Source organism: Neltuma alba, unplaced genomic scaffold (genome assembly GCF_004799145.2).
Source record: "Neltuma alba isolate B1F8T4 unplaced genomic scaffold, ASM479914v2 tig00010511_pilon, whole genome shotgun sequence".
Lineage (NCBI taxonomy): Eukaryota > Viridiplantae > Streptophyta > Magnoliopsida > Fabales > Fabaceae > Neltuma > Neltuma alba.
In genome coordinates this window covers 992,745-1,007,047 of record NW_021635387.1, presented here as the reverse complement: position 1 = coordinate 1,007,047, position 14,303 = coordinate 992,745, and the positions used below count along the sequence as shown (strand labels likewise).

General features: G+C 33.4%; 2 protein-coding genes across 2 annotated transcripts; both read right to left on the bottom strand.

The window, feature by feature from the left end:
* Positions 1-2,462: 2,462 nt before the first annotated feature.
* On the bottom strand, positions 2,463-3,204 carry LOC114756843 (G-type lectin S-receptor-like serine/threonine-protein kinase SD1-13). The gene is made up of 2 exons (XM_028945784.1): positions 3,034-3,204; positions 2,463-2,901 (listed from the first exon to the last, which is right to left on the bottom strand). The coding sequence occupies exons 1-2, from the start codon at positions 3,175-3,177 to the stop codon at positions 2,593-2,595; spliced, it is 453 nt and encodes a 150-aa protein (XP_028801617.1). The 5' UTR covers positions 3,178-3,204; the 3' UTR covers positions 2,463-2,592.
* Positions 3,205-3,269: 65 nt separating this feature from the next.
* On the bottom strand, positions 3,270-6,211 carry LOC114756824 (G-type lectin S-receptor-like serine/threonine-protein kinase At1g11330). Its single transcript, XM_028945766.1, has 5 exons — positions 4,591-6,211; positions 4,399-4,509; positions 3,980-4,182; positions 3,669-3,879; positions 3,270-3,508 (listed from the first exon to the last, which is right to left on the bottom strand). The coding sequence occupies exons 1-5, from the start codon at positions 6,209-6,211 to the stop codon at positions 3,270-3,272; spliced, it is 2,385 nt and encodes a 794-aa protein (XP_028801599.1).
* Between the last annotated feature and the right edge of the window lie 8,092 nt (positions 6,212-14,303).

Sequence of the window (14,303 nt, the reverse complement as noted above, 5' to 3'; positions counted from 1 at the left end):
TTTTATAAGGATACCTTAGATAGATGGCTAAAAGATTAGAGTTGTTATTTACTGTTGTTGAAAGTGATTAAATGTGTTCAAGTTGCTTAAATAAATAGAAAGGGGATTAGGTGTGTCAATGATTATAAGAGTTTAAATGATAAGAATTGATTTAAGATTAAAGTGTTAAAGTTTAGAAGCAATAGTTATGAAGTTTCGTAAATATATGTGCGTGTGTGTGTGGGGTTTGGCCTATGGGAACCAAAAGAAGAAGAAATGTGAAACTTATAAAGTCAAAGGTTACTAAATAAAGCAAGAGGCAAGAGATTCTGTAGATAACTTCATTATACATATAAGTTGTATACATATCTTTTGGGCTTATGTTAGATACTTGTGTATATATACATGTATGTATGTAACCCCTCCATAAGGAGGTGGATCAAGGCAACTGACATTCAGGTAAGTGCCATCATTAGAGATGGCCTCCGTATAAGTGTATGATATTTTTTAACTGTTATTATAATTATGATTATAGATGTTCAGTTAAGTTTGTTGGAAAGTCAGGGCAGTGAATGTATTAAACGCTGCAAGTGGTAACAGGTTAAATATGGTTGTAGAATAGTTATATAGAGTGAGTATTGGTTGAAACGAAGTGTAATTCGAACCTGGGTCTTAATATATCATAGAATTTAATCAGGTATTTACTATAGAGATTGAACCACTAACTTGGTTTCAAAACAAGATTTGATTTGCCATGTTTTTTTCAGAAAATCTCCTTCTTTGAAAAGTACCCTATGATGTTTTAAAGAAAAGTTTTAAGAAGTTTAGATTTTTGGGAACTCTATAATTTAAAAAGTGGTTCTATTTTAATAAACAGCTCTAATATAAGTCTCTAGAGTTAGGTGCTGCAACACTGCTCTGGCATTGGCTTTCTTTGATGGTAGCCTGGAGTTCTTAATGATATTCCAGCTTTCTCTAATATAATTCTGAGCTGTTTTTTAATGTGTTTGGTCCTAAAACCTGAAATTTTCTTGAGATTTTGGGGATTACTATGCATTAATGATCGAATATATTTTTGTTTAGGGCAATTGATGTAGTGTTCTTAATTTTAGGCTTGAAATACAATATTGGTGCTGTTTTAATTTCTATATTTGTTAGCCTTATAGCCAAGAGGCTGTGACTTGATCCCTTCTGGTGGTTGACGATAAAAGCCATTAAAGTTGTAACACTTCCTGTCTAAGTAGGTAGGTTTGAATATGGAAAGTGATTATGGTTATACAGGGGACTGACTTCCTGTCTGAGCATCATGTAATTCTACATACCAAGTGTTTTAGTGTAATATATTTTGGAAACAGTAATTGTCTTAGTGTGAGTCTATTTATTGTGGTCTAAATTCTAAATAATCTAAGGTGTTATTTACCTGGGGTTGGTTTATTATACAAGTGATATAAGATGGATTTGTAATTTTCCACTTTTACCCAACATTTGAAACTCCTTAAGTGATCAGATATTATCCATAAATATGCATTGGTTGTTAGTATTCTGGAGCTCACAACTTAAATTATAACTAGTTGACATATTGTGAAAAGTTGTGTGATTTTCTGCCAATTAATTTATTTCCCAAATGTTCAAAAATTAATTATTAACTTCTACCTCTTAACTGGAATTAGCTACATCTGGATATGGGATCTTGTGTTTTAGGCATTGTATGATAATACTTTTTCACTTGCCTTGAAATTTTACAGAACTTGTAGTTTGTGTTCTGTTTGCTTTATTTTTGATAGTTTTTATCGGTCGTTGGAGGTGCTAAAAGGTACTTCAGGTAAATGTAGTCAGAAAAATTATTCTGCCATATTTTTATCATTAGAAGACTATATAATCAAATTGCTAGTAGACTTTTTGGTGATATATTACATGTTGTACATTAGGTTCCAAACAATGTTGCAAATAATTTATGAATTTACATTTTCTATTGACTAAAACATGGAAGCTAGCATCTAAGATCTTGATATTTCATTATTGTAATAATCTAAAACAATCATGCATAGATCATAAATATAATATAATCATCTGCAACTGCAACATTAGTTTTCTTGGGGAAATATCAGTTAAGCAATAGATCTTATATTTTTTTAGTAATTTTATGGGTTTCAAATCATTAATATTACAATTCATAGCATGCTTTCAATTAAAATCCTTATCCAAAAACAGCAAACAAGAACAAGAACTGGAGTAAACTCTGGTGGAGCTTAGTCTGAAATTATGAATCTTGGCTGGGTTTTTCAAATAACTAATTTTTTAAGGGAACAAAAAACTGGACGCTCATCTTGCAATTGTGTGACTGGCTGCAGGTGGCCAGTTCTGTTTCATTATTGAGATAATGTTAGAGAAACTTTTGAGTAAAACTTGAATGGATTTAAGATTGCTAAGTGTTACAATTCGTGCCATGATTTCAAATGGAATCCTTATACAAAAAATGGAAATTAAGTTAAAAAAGAAAACAAAAAATAGACAAAGCTCATGCACAACACTAGTACATCATACCACCAAGAATATAACAACTAGGAAGTGATTTATCAAAACAGTTATTTTACTCATAAATTGGTAATGTAGCTATCTGCCTTGTATGTCACTAATACTAAGTTCGTTGTTGGAAAATAATCTTTGATTCTCTTCTGGGGTCAATTGATTCAATATACTCTGCCATTGGATGAACGCAGGTTGCCTTGGAGGAGGAAGATTGACAATCTCACTATTAAGCATAGAAACTACAGTGCTCATACTTGGCCTCTCTATTGCAAGGTCTTGTACACATAGAAGTCCTACGTGTATGCACCTCAATATATCCTTCTCCAGGTTTTGATTAGATATTTCTGGGTCTATTAGCTGTACAATGTTTCCCTCATTCCATAATTTCCATGCCTAAAACACATAGCAAAAGAAGCATATATAATTATTACCTTTGGAAGCCTTAGAGCTAAGAGTAAAATCAACAGTTAATAATAGAATTCTTTAATTAGGTATTGAGGAAGTTAATAAAAAGTAGAGACTTACAAATCCTAGAAGGCTAAGAGACTGCTCATTGTTATAAAAGCTTGAGTTTCTTCTTCCACTTATAATCTCTAATAGTAAAACTCCAAAGCTAAACACATCTGATTTCTCTGAAAATAATCCTTCCATAGCATATTCTGGAGACATATAGCCACTGTATTGTTGGGTAAAACAAATAATTGTTAGAGTACTCACTACGTAGTATGCTACTATAATATTAGGTAAGGAAGGAAAACTTACTAGGTTCCCACAACTCTCCTTGTGTTAGCATGATCTTCACTTCCTTTGAAAATTCTAGCCATACCAAAATCTGATATTTTTGGAATCAGGTTCTCATCTAGCAAGATATTACTTGCCTTTAGGTCCCTATGTATAATTTTTAGTCTAGAGTCCTTATGAAGATAAAGTACTCCTCTTGCTACTCCTTCAATTATGACAAAGCGCTTTCCCCAGTCTAGAAGTTTACGTTTTTCTGGATCTACAGCAGTACAGGAGAGGGTTATATAAGTCTTGTCCATACCTTAAAGAAAACTCAAATATCTGTATGAAAGACTATCACAAACAAATTTTTTGTTTTACCCCCTTAATTATGTGCATGACTAGAAAGAGCTAGAGCAAAAGGGATCAGAAAAACCAACCAAATATAAATGCATCCAAACTTTTATTTGGCATGTATTCATAGATCAACATCTTTTCTTCTTCTTCAATACAGCAACCTAAAAGTTTTACAAGATTACGATGTTGAAGCCTGGAAATGACAATCATCTCATTCATGAATTCTTCTTGTCCTTGTCCAGATGCTCTTGATAATCTCTTAACTGCTATATCCTGACCATCTTGCAGTGTTCCCTTGAAGAAAATCCCATGAAAAAGTTGTTATGCATAATGAATTTGAATTAAACCAATTTTTTTTTTGCCAACTAAACTAATAATTCATGAAATCAAATACCTTATAGACTGGACCAAAACCTCCTTGCCCAAGTTTATTGGTCAATTGAAAGTTGTTTGTAGCAGTTGCAACCTTTTCAAAATCATAGATCAATAACTCCTGGAATTTAACTTGTGACAAGTTTCCAATAATATTGCCCCTTGTTTTGTCTACATTTGCACCACGCTTTTTTGACAAGAACTGTATGCTATTTCGTTTTCCTGCTGATCATATGAATCTAGTGTATTTACAAATAGAAAGAGATGGAAGTGCTTCATTTGAAAAATGTGGAAACATAACTATCCAAAAGACATCTAACCATATGAATATTGCCTTTGAAAGTGCCTTATATAGTTAAATTGTAACTGCCTATGTCATTTTAAAGCTAATAGATGTGGTGGGATTTGAAATTATTAAGATGATATGAAAAGGAATAGTACCTGAATGTTTTGCCTTCCATTTCCATAAGAAGCATGCACAACTGACACTGATAATAATAGTTGCTATTACTGCAACAATGATAATGATGAATGTCCTATGTCTCTTCTTAGCTGTCATGAAAGTAAAAGGTGAGGAATTTCATGCCAAAAAATAAAGTTAAAATTCCAAGTAGTCTAAGAAAATTTAGATACCAAAATCTGAATTGGCTGCACGAATGTATAGGTCAACTCCTCCATTTGAGAATTGTTGTACGTCAATTAGATTTTCTTTCCAAGTCATACAGCCAAGCACTGAATTATATGAATATGCTTTACAAGTGCAGTTCTCCAAGCACTGTAATCTACAATCGTCTTCTGTATTAGATGATTGTTCTCCAAAGTTTGGTGCTTTAACATTTTGCAGATGGAAAAACGTATCTTCCTTTCCATTAGAACTGCCATTTTTCATTTTCTCACATGGCAGAGTTGATTTCCTAACACAACCACCTGCCCAATTTTGTCTATTCCATTCCTCCCCATTTCTTGGTTCAAACCCATTCAAACAACTGCACTTTGGCGTACTCTTTGAATTGCAAATTCCGAATTCCCCACATATACCATAGACATCACAATCTGAATTTTGAACAAGATTTGTTTCTAGCCATCTCCTCTCAGTATCATCCCATTGTTTATGTAATAACTTTCCTTTTGCATTCAAAACAACCATCTCTTTGATGTCAGACCCATTTGAGAGGCTAAAAACCATCTCTTCAGCACCATTATCATACTCAGAACTCATCCTGAGAACTGTTGTAAGGCCTTGGCCATTCCATGGACCACTACGCCAGTAGGGGCTAGTTGCATTCCATATGAACAGTTCTGCAAAATTTAGTTGTTCTAGGCTCATAGAGAAATTGCCGAGTGATGGATCAGACTGATTTTTCCATGCTGTTAACTTTCGTTTCTCCCCTGTTCTTTTGTTGCTGGTAATTTTCATGCTTTGCAACAATGTATCTGAAGGATGCTCAAAACTTTGCCATATAGTTTTCGTCAAGTTATCAATTAGGACAAGGTTTCCAGAATCTAAAATCTCAAAACTAGTAGTAGATGAAATATTTGACACATTTGATGACCAAATGGTTTGGTTTTGCCCATCTAATATGACAAGATTGCCATCTTCAGATACCTTAACAATTCCTGAAGTATCCCTTAATGGTCGATTTCTGTTAGCTACCCATACAATAGTGGAATTGGACATGTACCAAATTCCCACATAGCGATTTGTAGAATTTTCAGGAGTGAAGAACCCTAGTGTGAACAAACCCCCTTTGGAGCTTATTGTATTTGGATCCTTGATGTAATGAGATGTTGTGATGGTTTCCGTGCATGATGAGGAGCCAGATGTGTCCAAATTTGTGTAGGGGGATTCACAGAAGGTGATATTATAATCTGCGCCTTTACATCTGAAATTGCTTTGATTATAATCTTCTGGATAGCTATAGGCACGTTGGCAAACACTCTTGAATAGTTCTGCAGAAGCTGAGGGCTTGGAAGGATTGCTGCCACAGGATTGTGATGATGATGAGCCATCTGCCATACAAGCGCCCTTGCACGCCACAACTTTTCCATCTTTGCTCGTTACCCTCAGCTCTGAAGGGCATAGGCTGATCATATCTGCCAGACAATATGTGCTCTTGCATTCTCCACAACCACCGTGAGGAACAACTGCTACAGGAACATTGAATCCATCTACCAAGCTCACATCATAAATATCTTGCCCTTGGACTTGGCCTAGAGAAAATTCTATCAATGTCGCAGGTGGTGTACCTCCCATGTCGCATTCCAGCTTCCTGGAGCCGCAGTCACCGGTAACACAAGAGAAGTTTCCAGTGGAGTCTTGTGTGCATTGAGTTCGACTCCAAAAGCGGCCATTCCAAGAAGGGGAGCAGAAATGATCCTAGATTCACCGTTTTAAGAACAAAACCGGTGCTTGATAATGGATCGTTTGAAACAATGCCTGGCCATATTGTGTAGCTGCATTTGTTAGCTACTGTGAACTTTGTTGAAGTTACTCCTGCAAGTGAATCCCGAGAGATGTCAGACTCAATAGTGTTAACTTTGCTAAATGAAATACAAAATTCATGTTTATTTTTCAACTTTGATGTCTGATAGTCATAATTTCCACTTTTGATTTACAATTACCTGATATGGATTGGAGAAGAGCTATTAAAAGCAAAACCAATTGTGTGGGCTGATCCATGTATATGATCATAGAATAACAGAGAACAGGCTTGTGTCTCTGCAGAAGAACGCCATCGTTGTGTTGGAAGATTCAAGACGCTAGCGCCATAAATGAAGGTTCCGTTGTGTTGATAATTTTTTTCCATGGTTCCCATCTCTCCTAGGAGTTAGTGATCAAGTCAATGGACTTGTTTCCTTATAGAAAGGTGCCAATTTTGACCTAATATTAATTATAAGAAATTAGAGGAAGTAACGTTCACGGCGGCACCGATTCAAACGTAAACTTCACGGAATGGGACTTATTGTTCGGTTTTACTTAATATTGTTTGGATCCTCCTTTCAATAATTGAAATCATGGATAAAATTATTTCACGCAAATGGACGTTATATGAAGTGTGTACTGTGTTTTATTTTTATAGACAAGGGTGAGAAAGTATTGAGGGCATTTTGCTTTCGTCTTAAAGATAATAAGAGTAAATGTTTTTCTGGGACAACCAGAAGTCTTCCCTCTATTTTCAAAGCTTACAGTTTAATTTTTCACACCATTAAGAATACTTCATTAAAAATTATAAACTATGTTTTTATTAATTAGTGTTTAGGATAAAAATTTTAAAATGAGTAGTAAGGTTTCAATCTTTTAAAATTTTATACCAAACAAGGTTAAAATATCGAGATCAAAAATAACATTTAAAATATAAAATTATTTTAAAAATCAAAGATCTGTTATGTTTTAGATATTTTATTATCAGATTTTAAAAATATGTCAAATTTCAAGGATGTTACAATCTTAGTTTAGTCAATGGTCATAATTTTCACGAAATATAAAAGTAACCTCTTAGAATTTAATGATAAATTTCTTAAAACCTTTCAATGATTGCAGGGTTTCATACTACCTCCGGTCCTAATTATAAGAGCTAGTTGACTAATTTGAAGAGATTAAAGAAGTAAATTGAGTTAGATATTTGTTCTAAATAGCTATTGTCTTTCCTAAAATATCTTTATTAATCAAAGTGTATTGACTAGAACTATCATTATTAGAAGAGTTACTTTAAAAAAGTATATATAAATATATGAGATAAAATGGATTGGAGTCTTATATTTAGGATCAAAATAAAAGTCAAACAGGATTTTATATTAAGAACTGGAGATAATATTTGATATAGAAATTGTATAAGTTTTAAAAGACATCGCTTTTTTTGTGGACAAAATGACTTGACTGTTATTTGTGATAAAGACACATGAAATTTGTGACAAACCAACTTTGGTCCGTGAATTTAGGCAGTCCACCATAAAGTGCGTTTCTCTTTTGCAATATACAAGTCAATGAGGCATGCAAAGAAACCTCTCACTAGCTTTCATAATCAATCATGAATGGTTACCAAGGTCGCTTTCAACGCGTCAAATGGTATTGGCTTGTTGAAACATTAGGCCTTGCGTCGCATCCTGAAAAAATTTAAAGGAAAAATAGTAAATAAAGACCCTTAAATATATGAAATAGTAAAATGGGTTCTTCAATTAACATAATTGCTATCAGAGACCAGGTCTTAAATTGCAATTAGCAAATCATACCCAAAAGACTAAAATACCCCTCACCCCATCTTATCTTTCTCCCGTCTTCTTCAGCCTATATTGAAAGCTAGAGGAAGAGAAGAATACAGAAAGGAAGAACCATTCCCCCGATGAAAGACCTGGACGAAGCATATGGTTTTCAATAAATTATAAATGATTTAATACATTCATTTCACAATCCTAGATAATAAGATATCCTCCTCAGCCTTCTTCGCTTCTTCTTCAGCCTTCTTCGCGTCTTCCTTAGCCTTCTTCTTGGCCGTTTCGAGTGCTTCAATCAACCTCTCCAAGCAAGTCTCCTTGTCTTCCTCCTCTGATTTTGGCATTAGATTCTCAGCAACATCAGTAGGTGTCATCTCTGTCTCTCAAAACAGTTTTTCTTTTCTTGGGTACAAATAGTGGGTCTCAAGATCCAAGTAATTCCTTGCAAGCACCCTGAACGCTAGCAACAGTAGGAAAGTTCAATGTCCTTGTCCATGCGTCCTGACAAGCAAATCATGCCCAAAAGACTAAAATTCCTATGAATTGCTTATCAAAAGTTGTCATTCGCCTTACTAAACTTGTCATTCGTCTTATTATATCAGAAGTGCTTGCTGTCAAGAATTCTCATTTCAACAGAAAAATTTAAAACTGTATGAAAACTTTATCAGAACTTGTCATTAGTCTTCCTTAACTTGTCATTGGCCAAACTGAATTTGTCATGAATCCTATATCAGAAGTGCTTCCTATCAAGAATTCTCATTTCAACCAAAAAATTTAAAATTATATGGAAACCTTATCGGAACTTGTCGTTAGTCTTATTTAACTTGTCATTGGCCAAACTGAACTTGTCATGAATCTTATATCAGAAGTGCTTGCCGTCAAGAATTCTCATTTCAACAGAAAATTTAAAATTGTATGAAAACCTTATCGGAACTTGTCATTGGTCTTACTTAACTTGTCATTGGCCAAACTGAACTTGTCATGAATCCTATATCAAAGTGCTTGCTGTCAAGATGACAAGTTCAGTTAGGCCAATGACTGAACTTGTCAAGAACTTCTAATATAGGATTTATGACAAGCTCAGTTTGGCCAATGACAAGTTAAGTAAGACCAATGACAAGTTCCGATAAGGTTTCCATACAATTTTAAATTTTTCTGTTGAAATGAGAATTCTTGACCGCAAGCTCTTCTGATATAGGATTCATGACAAGTTCAGTTGGGCCAATGACAAGTTAAGTAAGACCAATAACAAGTTCCAATAAGGTTTTCATGCAATTTTAAAAATTTTTGTTGAAATGAGAATTTTTGACAGCAAGCACTTCTAATATAAGATTCATGACAAGTTCAGTTAGGCCAATGACAAGTTAAGTAAGACCAATGACAAATTCTGATAAGGTTTTTATACAATTTTAAATTTTTCTATTGAAATGAGAGTTCTTGACAGTAAGCACTTCTGATATAGGATTCTTGACAAGTTCAGTATGCCAATGACAAGTTTCGATAAGGTTTTCATACAATTTTAAATTTTTTGTTGAAAAGAGAATTCTTGAGAGCAAACACTTCTGATATAGGATTCATGACAAGTTCAGTTTAGCCAATGACAAGTTAAGCAAGACTAATGATAAGTTTCGATAAAGTTTTCATACAATTTTAAATTTTTCTGTTGAAATGAGCATTCTTGACAGCAAGTACTTCTGATATGGGATTCATGACAAGTTCAATTTAGCCAATGACAAGTTAAGTAAGACCAATGACAAGTTCTGATAGGGTTTTCATACAATTTTAAATTTTTCCGTTGAAATGACAATTCTTTACAGAAAGCACTTCTGATATCGGATTAATGATAAGTTAGTTTGGCCAATGACAAGTTAAGTAAGACTAATGACAAGTTTCAATAAAGTTTTCATACAATTTTAAATTTTTCTGTTGAAATGAGAATTCTTGATAGTAAGCACTTCTGATATAGGATTCATGACAAGTTTACTTTGGCCAATGACAAGTTAAGACCACCAATGACAAGTTCTGATAAGGTTTTCATACAATTTTAAATTTTTCTATTGAAATGAGAATTCGTGACGGCAAGCACTTCTGATATAGGATTCATGACAAGTTCAATTTGGCCAATGACAAGTTAAACAAGACTAATGACAAGTTTCGATAAGGTTTTCATACAATTTTAAATTTTTATGTTGAAATGAGAATTCTTGACAACAAGCTCTTCTGATATAGGATTCATGACAAGTTCAGTTTGGCCAATGACAAGTTAAGACCGACCAATGACAAGTTCTGATAAGGTTTTCATACAATTTTAAATTTTTCTATTGAAATGAGAATTCTTGAGAGCAAGCACTTCTGATATAGGATTCATGACAAGTTCAATTTGGCCAATGACAAGTTAACAAGACTAATGACAAGTTTGATAAGGTTTTCATACAATTTTAATTTTTTCTGTTGAAATGAGAATTCTTGACAGCAAGCACTTTTGATATAGGATTCATGACAAGTTCAGTTTGGCCAATGACAAGTTAAGTAAGACTAATGATAAGTTTCAATAAAGTTTTCATACAATTTTAAATTTTTCTGTTGAAATGAGAATTCTTGGTAGCAAGCACTTCTAATATAGGATTCATGACAAGTTTACTTTGGCCAATGACAAGTTAAGATCGACCAATGACAAGTTCTGATAAGGTTTTCATACAAATTTAAAGTTTTCTATTGAAATGAGAATTCCTGATAGCAAGCACTTCTGATATAGGATTCATGACAAGTTTAGTTTGGCCAATGACAATTTAAGCAAGACTAATGACAAGTTTCAATAAGGTTTTCATACAATTTTAAATTTTTATGTTGAAATGAGAATTCTTGACAGCAAGCACTTCTGATATAGGATTCATGACAAGTTCAGTTTGGCCAATGACAAGTTAAGATCGACCAATGACAAGTTCTGATAAGGTTTTCATCCAATTTTAAATTTTTCTATTGAAATGAGAATTCTTGACGGCAAGCACTTCTGATATAGGATTCATGACAAGTTCAATTTGGCCAATGACAAGTTAAACAATACTAATGACAAGTTTTGATAAGGTTTTCATACAGTTTTAAATTTTTCTGTTGAAATGAGAATTTTTGACAGCAAGCACTTCTGATATAGGATTCATGACAAGTTCAGTTTGGCCAATGACAAGTTAAGACCAATGACAAGTTCTGATAAGGTTTTCATACAATTTTAAATTTCTCTATTGAAATGAGAATTTGCAGATTTTTTTTGACAGCAACTAGTTCTAATAAACAATTAATGACAACTTTAGTAATGCCAATGACAAGTTTTGTATGGCGAATGATAACCTCTGATAAGCTATTTATAAAATTTAATTTTTTATGTTTAGATAACAAAATTTATGTGTTTCTGTCACTGCATTGTTGTCACCACATTTTTGGTTAATTGTACAACATTAAATAGCTCTATATTATTACAACATAGAACTGATTAACATTACTTATTAGTTTCATCGATCTTATTTTCATGATCCAGCTTCCACAGCATCCTTTCTGGTTCTGCGTTGAAGGTGGAGATGAACAGTGATAATGGCATCCTTCTCCCCTTCGCTCATTCCAACTCTCACCTTCTAAGGATGAAGAAAAAGGGTTAGCCCCTCTTTCTTCTTACATCTAGTCGTATCCTTTGGTTCTATCAATGGTGCTCTATCTCTCTTGCCCATCATGGTGAAGACAAATTTGAAACATAGAACCAGATTGGGGAAGATTGGGGGGGGAGAGAGAGAGGGATCCAGTGGAAGAGATGATGAGTGCAATTAAAGTTTTAAGATATGAGTTTGGGAGGATGGAGCAAATGAAAATAGAGATGACGAGAGAGATTGAGAAATGGATATAGGAAGAGGATATGAGAAACATAAGGCCATTTATGACTTTTAACCAACATTTCATAATTTCTATTTGAGACCGGGTCCTTAACAGAAATTAAATAAATTCAAGAACCCAAATCACAATTTTATATATTCAAGTGTCTTTATTTGCCATTTTTCCAATTAAAAATTAGGATGAGGGTCAATGTAAGGACTAAACGAGGAGATGAAACAACATTTGATGTAAAATCCCACTAAGGTCCGAACTGATATTTTTATAATTATTGGTCTAGGAAGGACAAAACGAAAAAATTTCAGAAAAATTTAGAAAATTCCCGAAAAATGGGAAAATTATAAATTGAAATTTTTGGAAACTAGGTTGAGACTCAAAATTTAAAATTACGGTAAAAGTAAATTATTATGGAATTTCCCGTAAACGGATGTTTTTCGAGAAAATATTGGGAAATCGAAGGAAAATAATTATTTTAAGTAGTTGGAGGCTTCAATAAATTTGAAAAAAAGATGGATAAATCATCTAAATATTTATCTGAATTTATAAAATTGATTTTAGGCCTTGGAAGCTCAGGAATAAATTTTAGGGAATTTATTTTCCTACAATGACACCGATAAAGGCCTAATCGGAGAAAATTCAAAATAAATACTTAGAGGTGGTGAAAAATTCTGAAAATTTTTAGATCATGTTCTCATATTAAAAGGTGAATTATCATGAATAGAAATAAATTTTTGGAGGTCAAGGAAATATATGAAATGTTACTAGTAAATAGTAACCGATAAAGTTTCTAATTGGTTTGAGATAGTGATTTAATTTGTGGGTTAGCTTTTTGAACCAGCCCAAACTATTTGTGGGACCCAAATGAGGGCCCAATTTCATGCAGGATCTGGAGGCTTCAAATTAATTAAAGAAAAATACAAAAATTAAGGGATAATTGTTGAAAAATTCTAGAGATTGGACACATGGTTTAATATGAAGTTAAGTGACACTTGATGGCTTCCAACTCACCCCATTTTCCTGCCATTTGGTCATGCAAAAATCAGAGGGGGAGGTAGCTTAATTTGTCTATAAATATCCCCTCTTAAAATACAAATAAATGCTAGAAAATTGGAAAAACAAGGGTAGACGCTGTCACTGTAGCTCCAGCCCTATTTCTTTGAAATTTTTAAGTGTTTTAGGCAAGGAATCATCTAACTTACATCAAGGAAATATGAAGATATGTTTAAGCATCCTTATCCCTAAGTTTCAAGCTTGATTGGTTAGAATTTTTAGCTTGGAAAATCATGGGAAAATGCTGTCCAATTTCGCTAAATCATGTGGCACTTAGGGAAGGATAGAAATCTTAATGATCAAGTGGAAAAAGCAAGATTAGATGGTGTATAGATTGATTTTTGGAAGAAAATCAAAGTTAGGGTTTTAGGGGGAAGGTTTGGCCAAGCATTGTTCATGCAGAAGCAAATTGTTTTGGCTTAATTTGATGGTTCCAATGGCTTTAAAACATGTTTTTGAGTAGGGATATATGGTTGGGAAGTGTTTAAAATCACTGGAATCAAAAATAGAATTTTTGAAAGTTACAATCCCCTATTCAACCAACCAAGCTCATGGGGAAGGAGTGTGAATGTCAAAAATCTAATTGCATATTTGGATTCCTCATGAAAAATTGTGTAGAAATAAGTCAGGAGGTTATTGATTCTAAAAGAGGAATCACTTTGTTAAAAATCAAAGAAAAAGGAGGGAAATTATTAAGTTGAAGTTCAAGAATTGTAATTAAGTTATTTAGTGATTAATGTGGCCTGTGTTTGTACTTGGTTTAATAGGCATTGAGAGGAGGAAGCAAGCAGAAGCTTTGTTCCTTGAAGTAACCTAGTGATCAAGTGATAAAAGGTAGCTTTGAAATATAATTTGATTATTTATCTTGCTTGTTTAATGTGACATGTTGTTTGCTTGGATCAAAGGACTTGTGTTGTGATATTGGTTGGTTGAATGACCTTTATTTATGCTTTGGCCAAATGCATTATTGGTGTTAATGTGGAAGTGTTCATGTTCCTTTCTTAGCATGAGAATAAGTATGATTTCATGTGACTGGAAGATGTCCTCGACTTCTATAATATGTCACATGGTAACTTGCTTGATTTACATGATAATTGTAATTCAAATACTATTGAGATTTTCATGAAATCTCATTCCCTATGTTAAATTATGTCTCATTTAGGAAGTGGCTCAACTATGGATCAGGGCAAGGTATTGGTGTTATGATA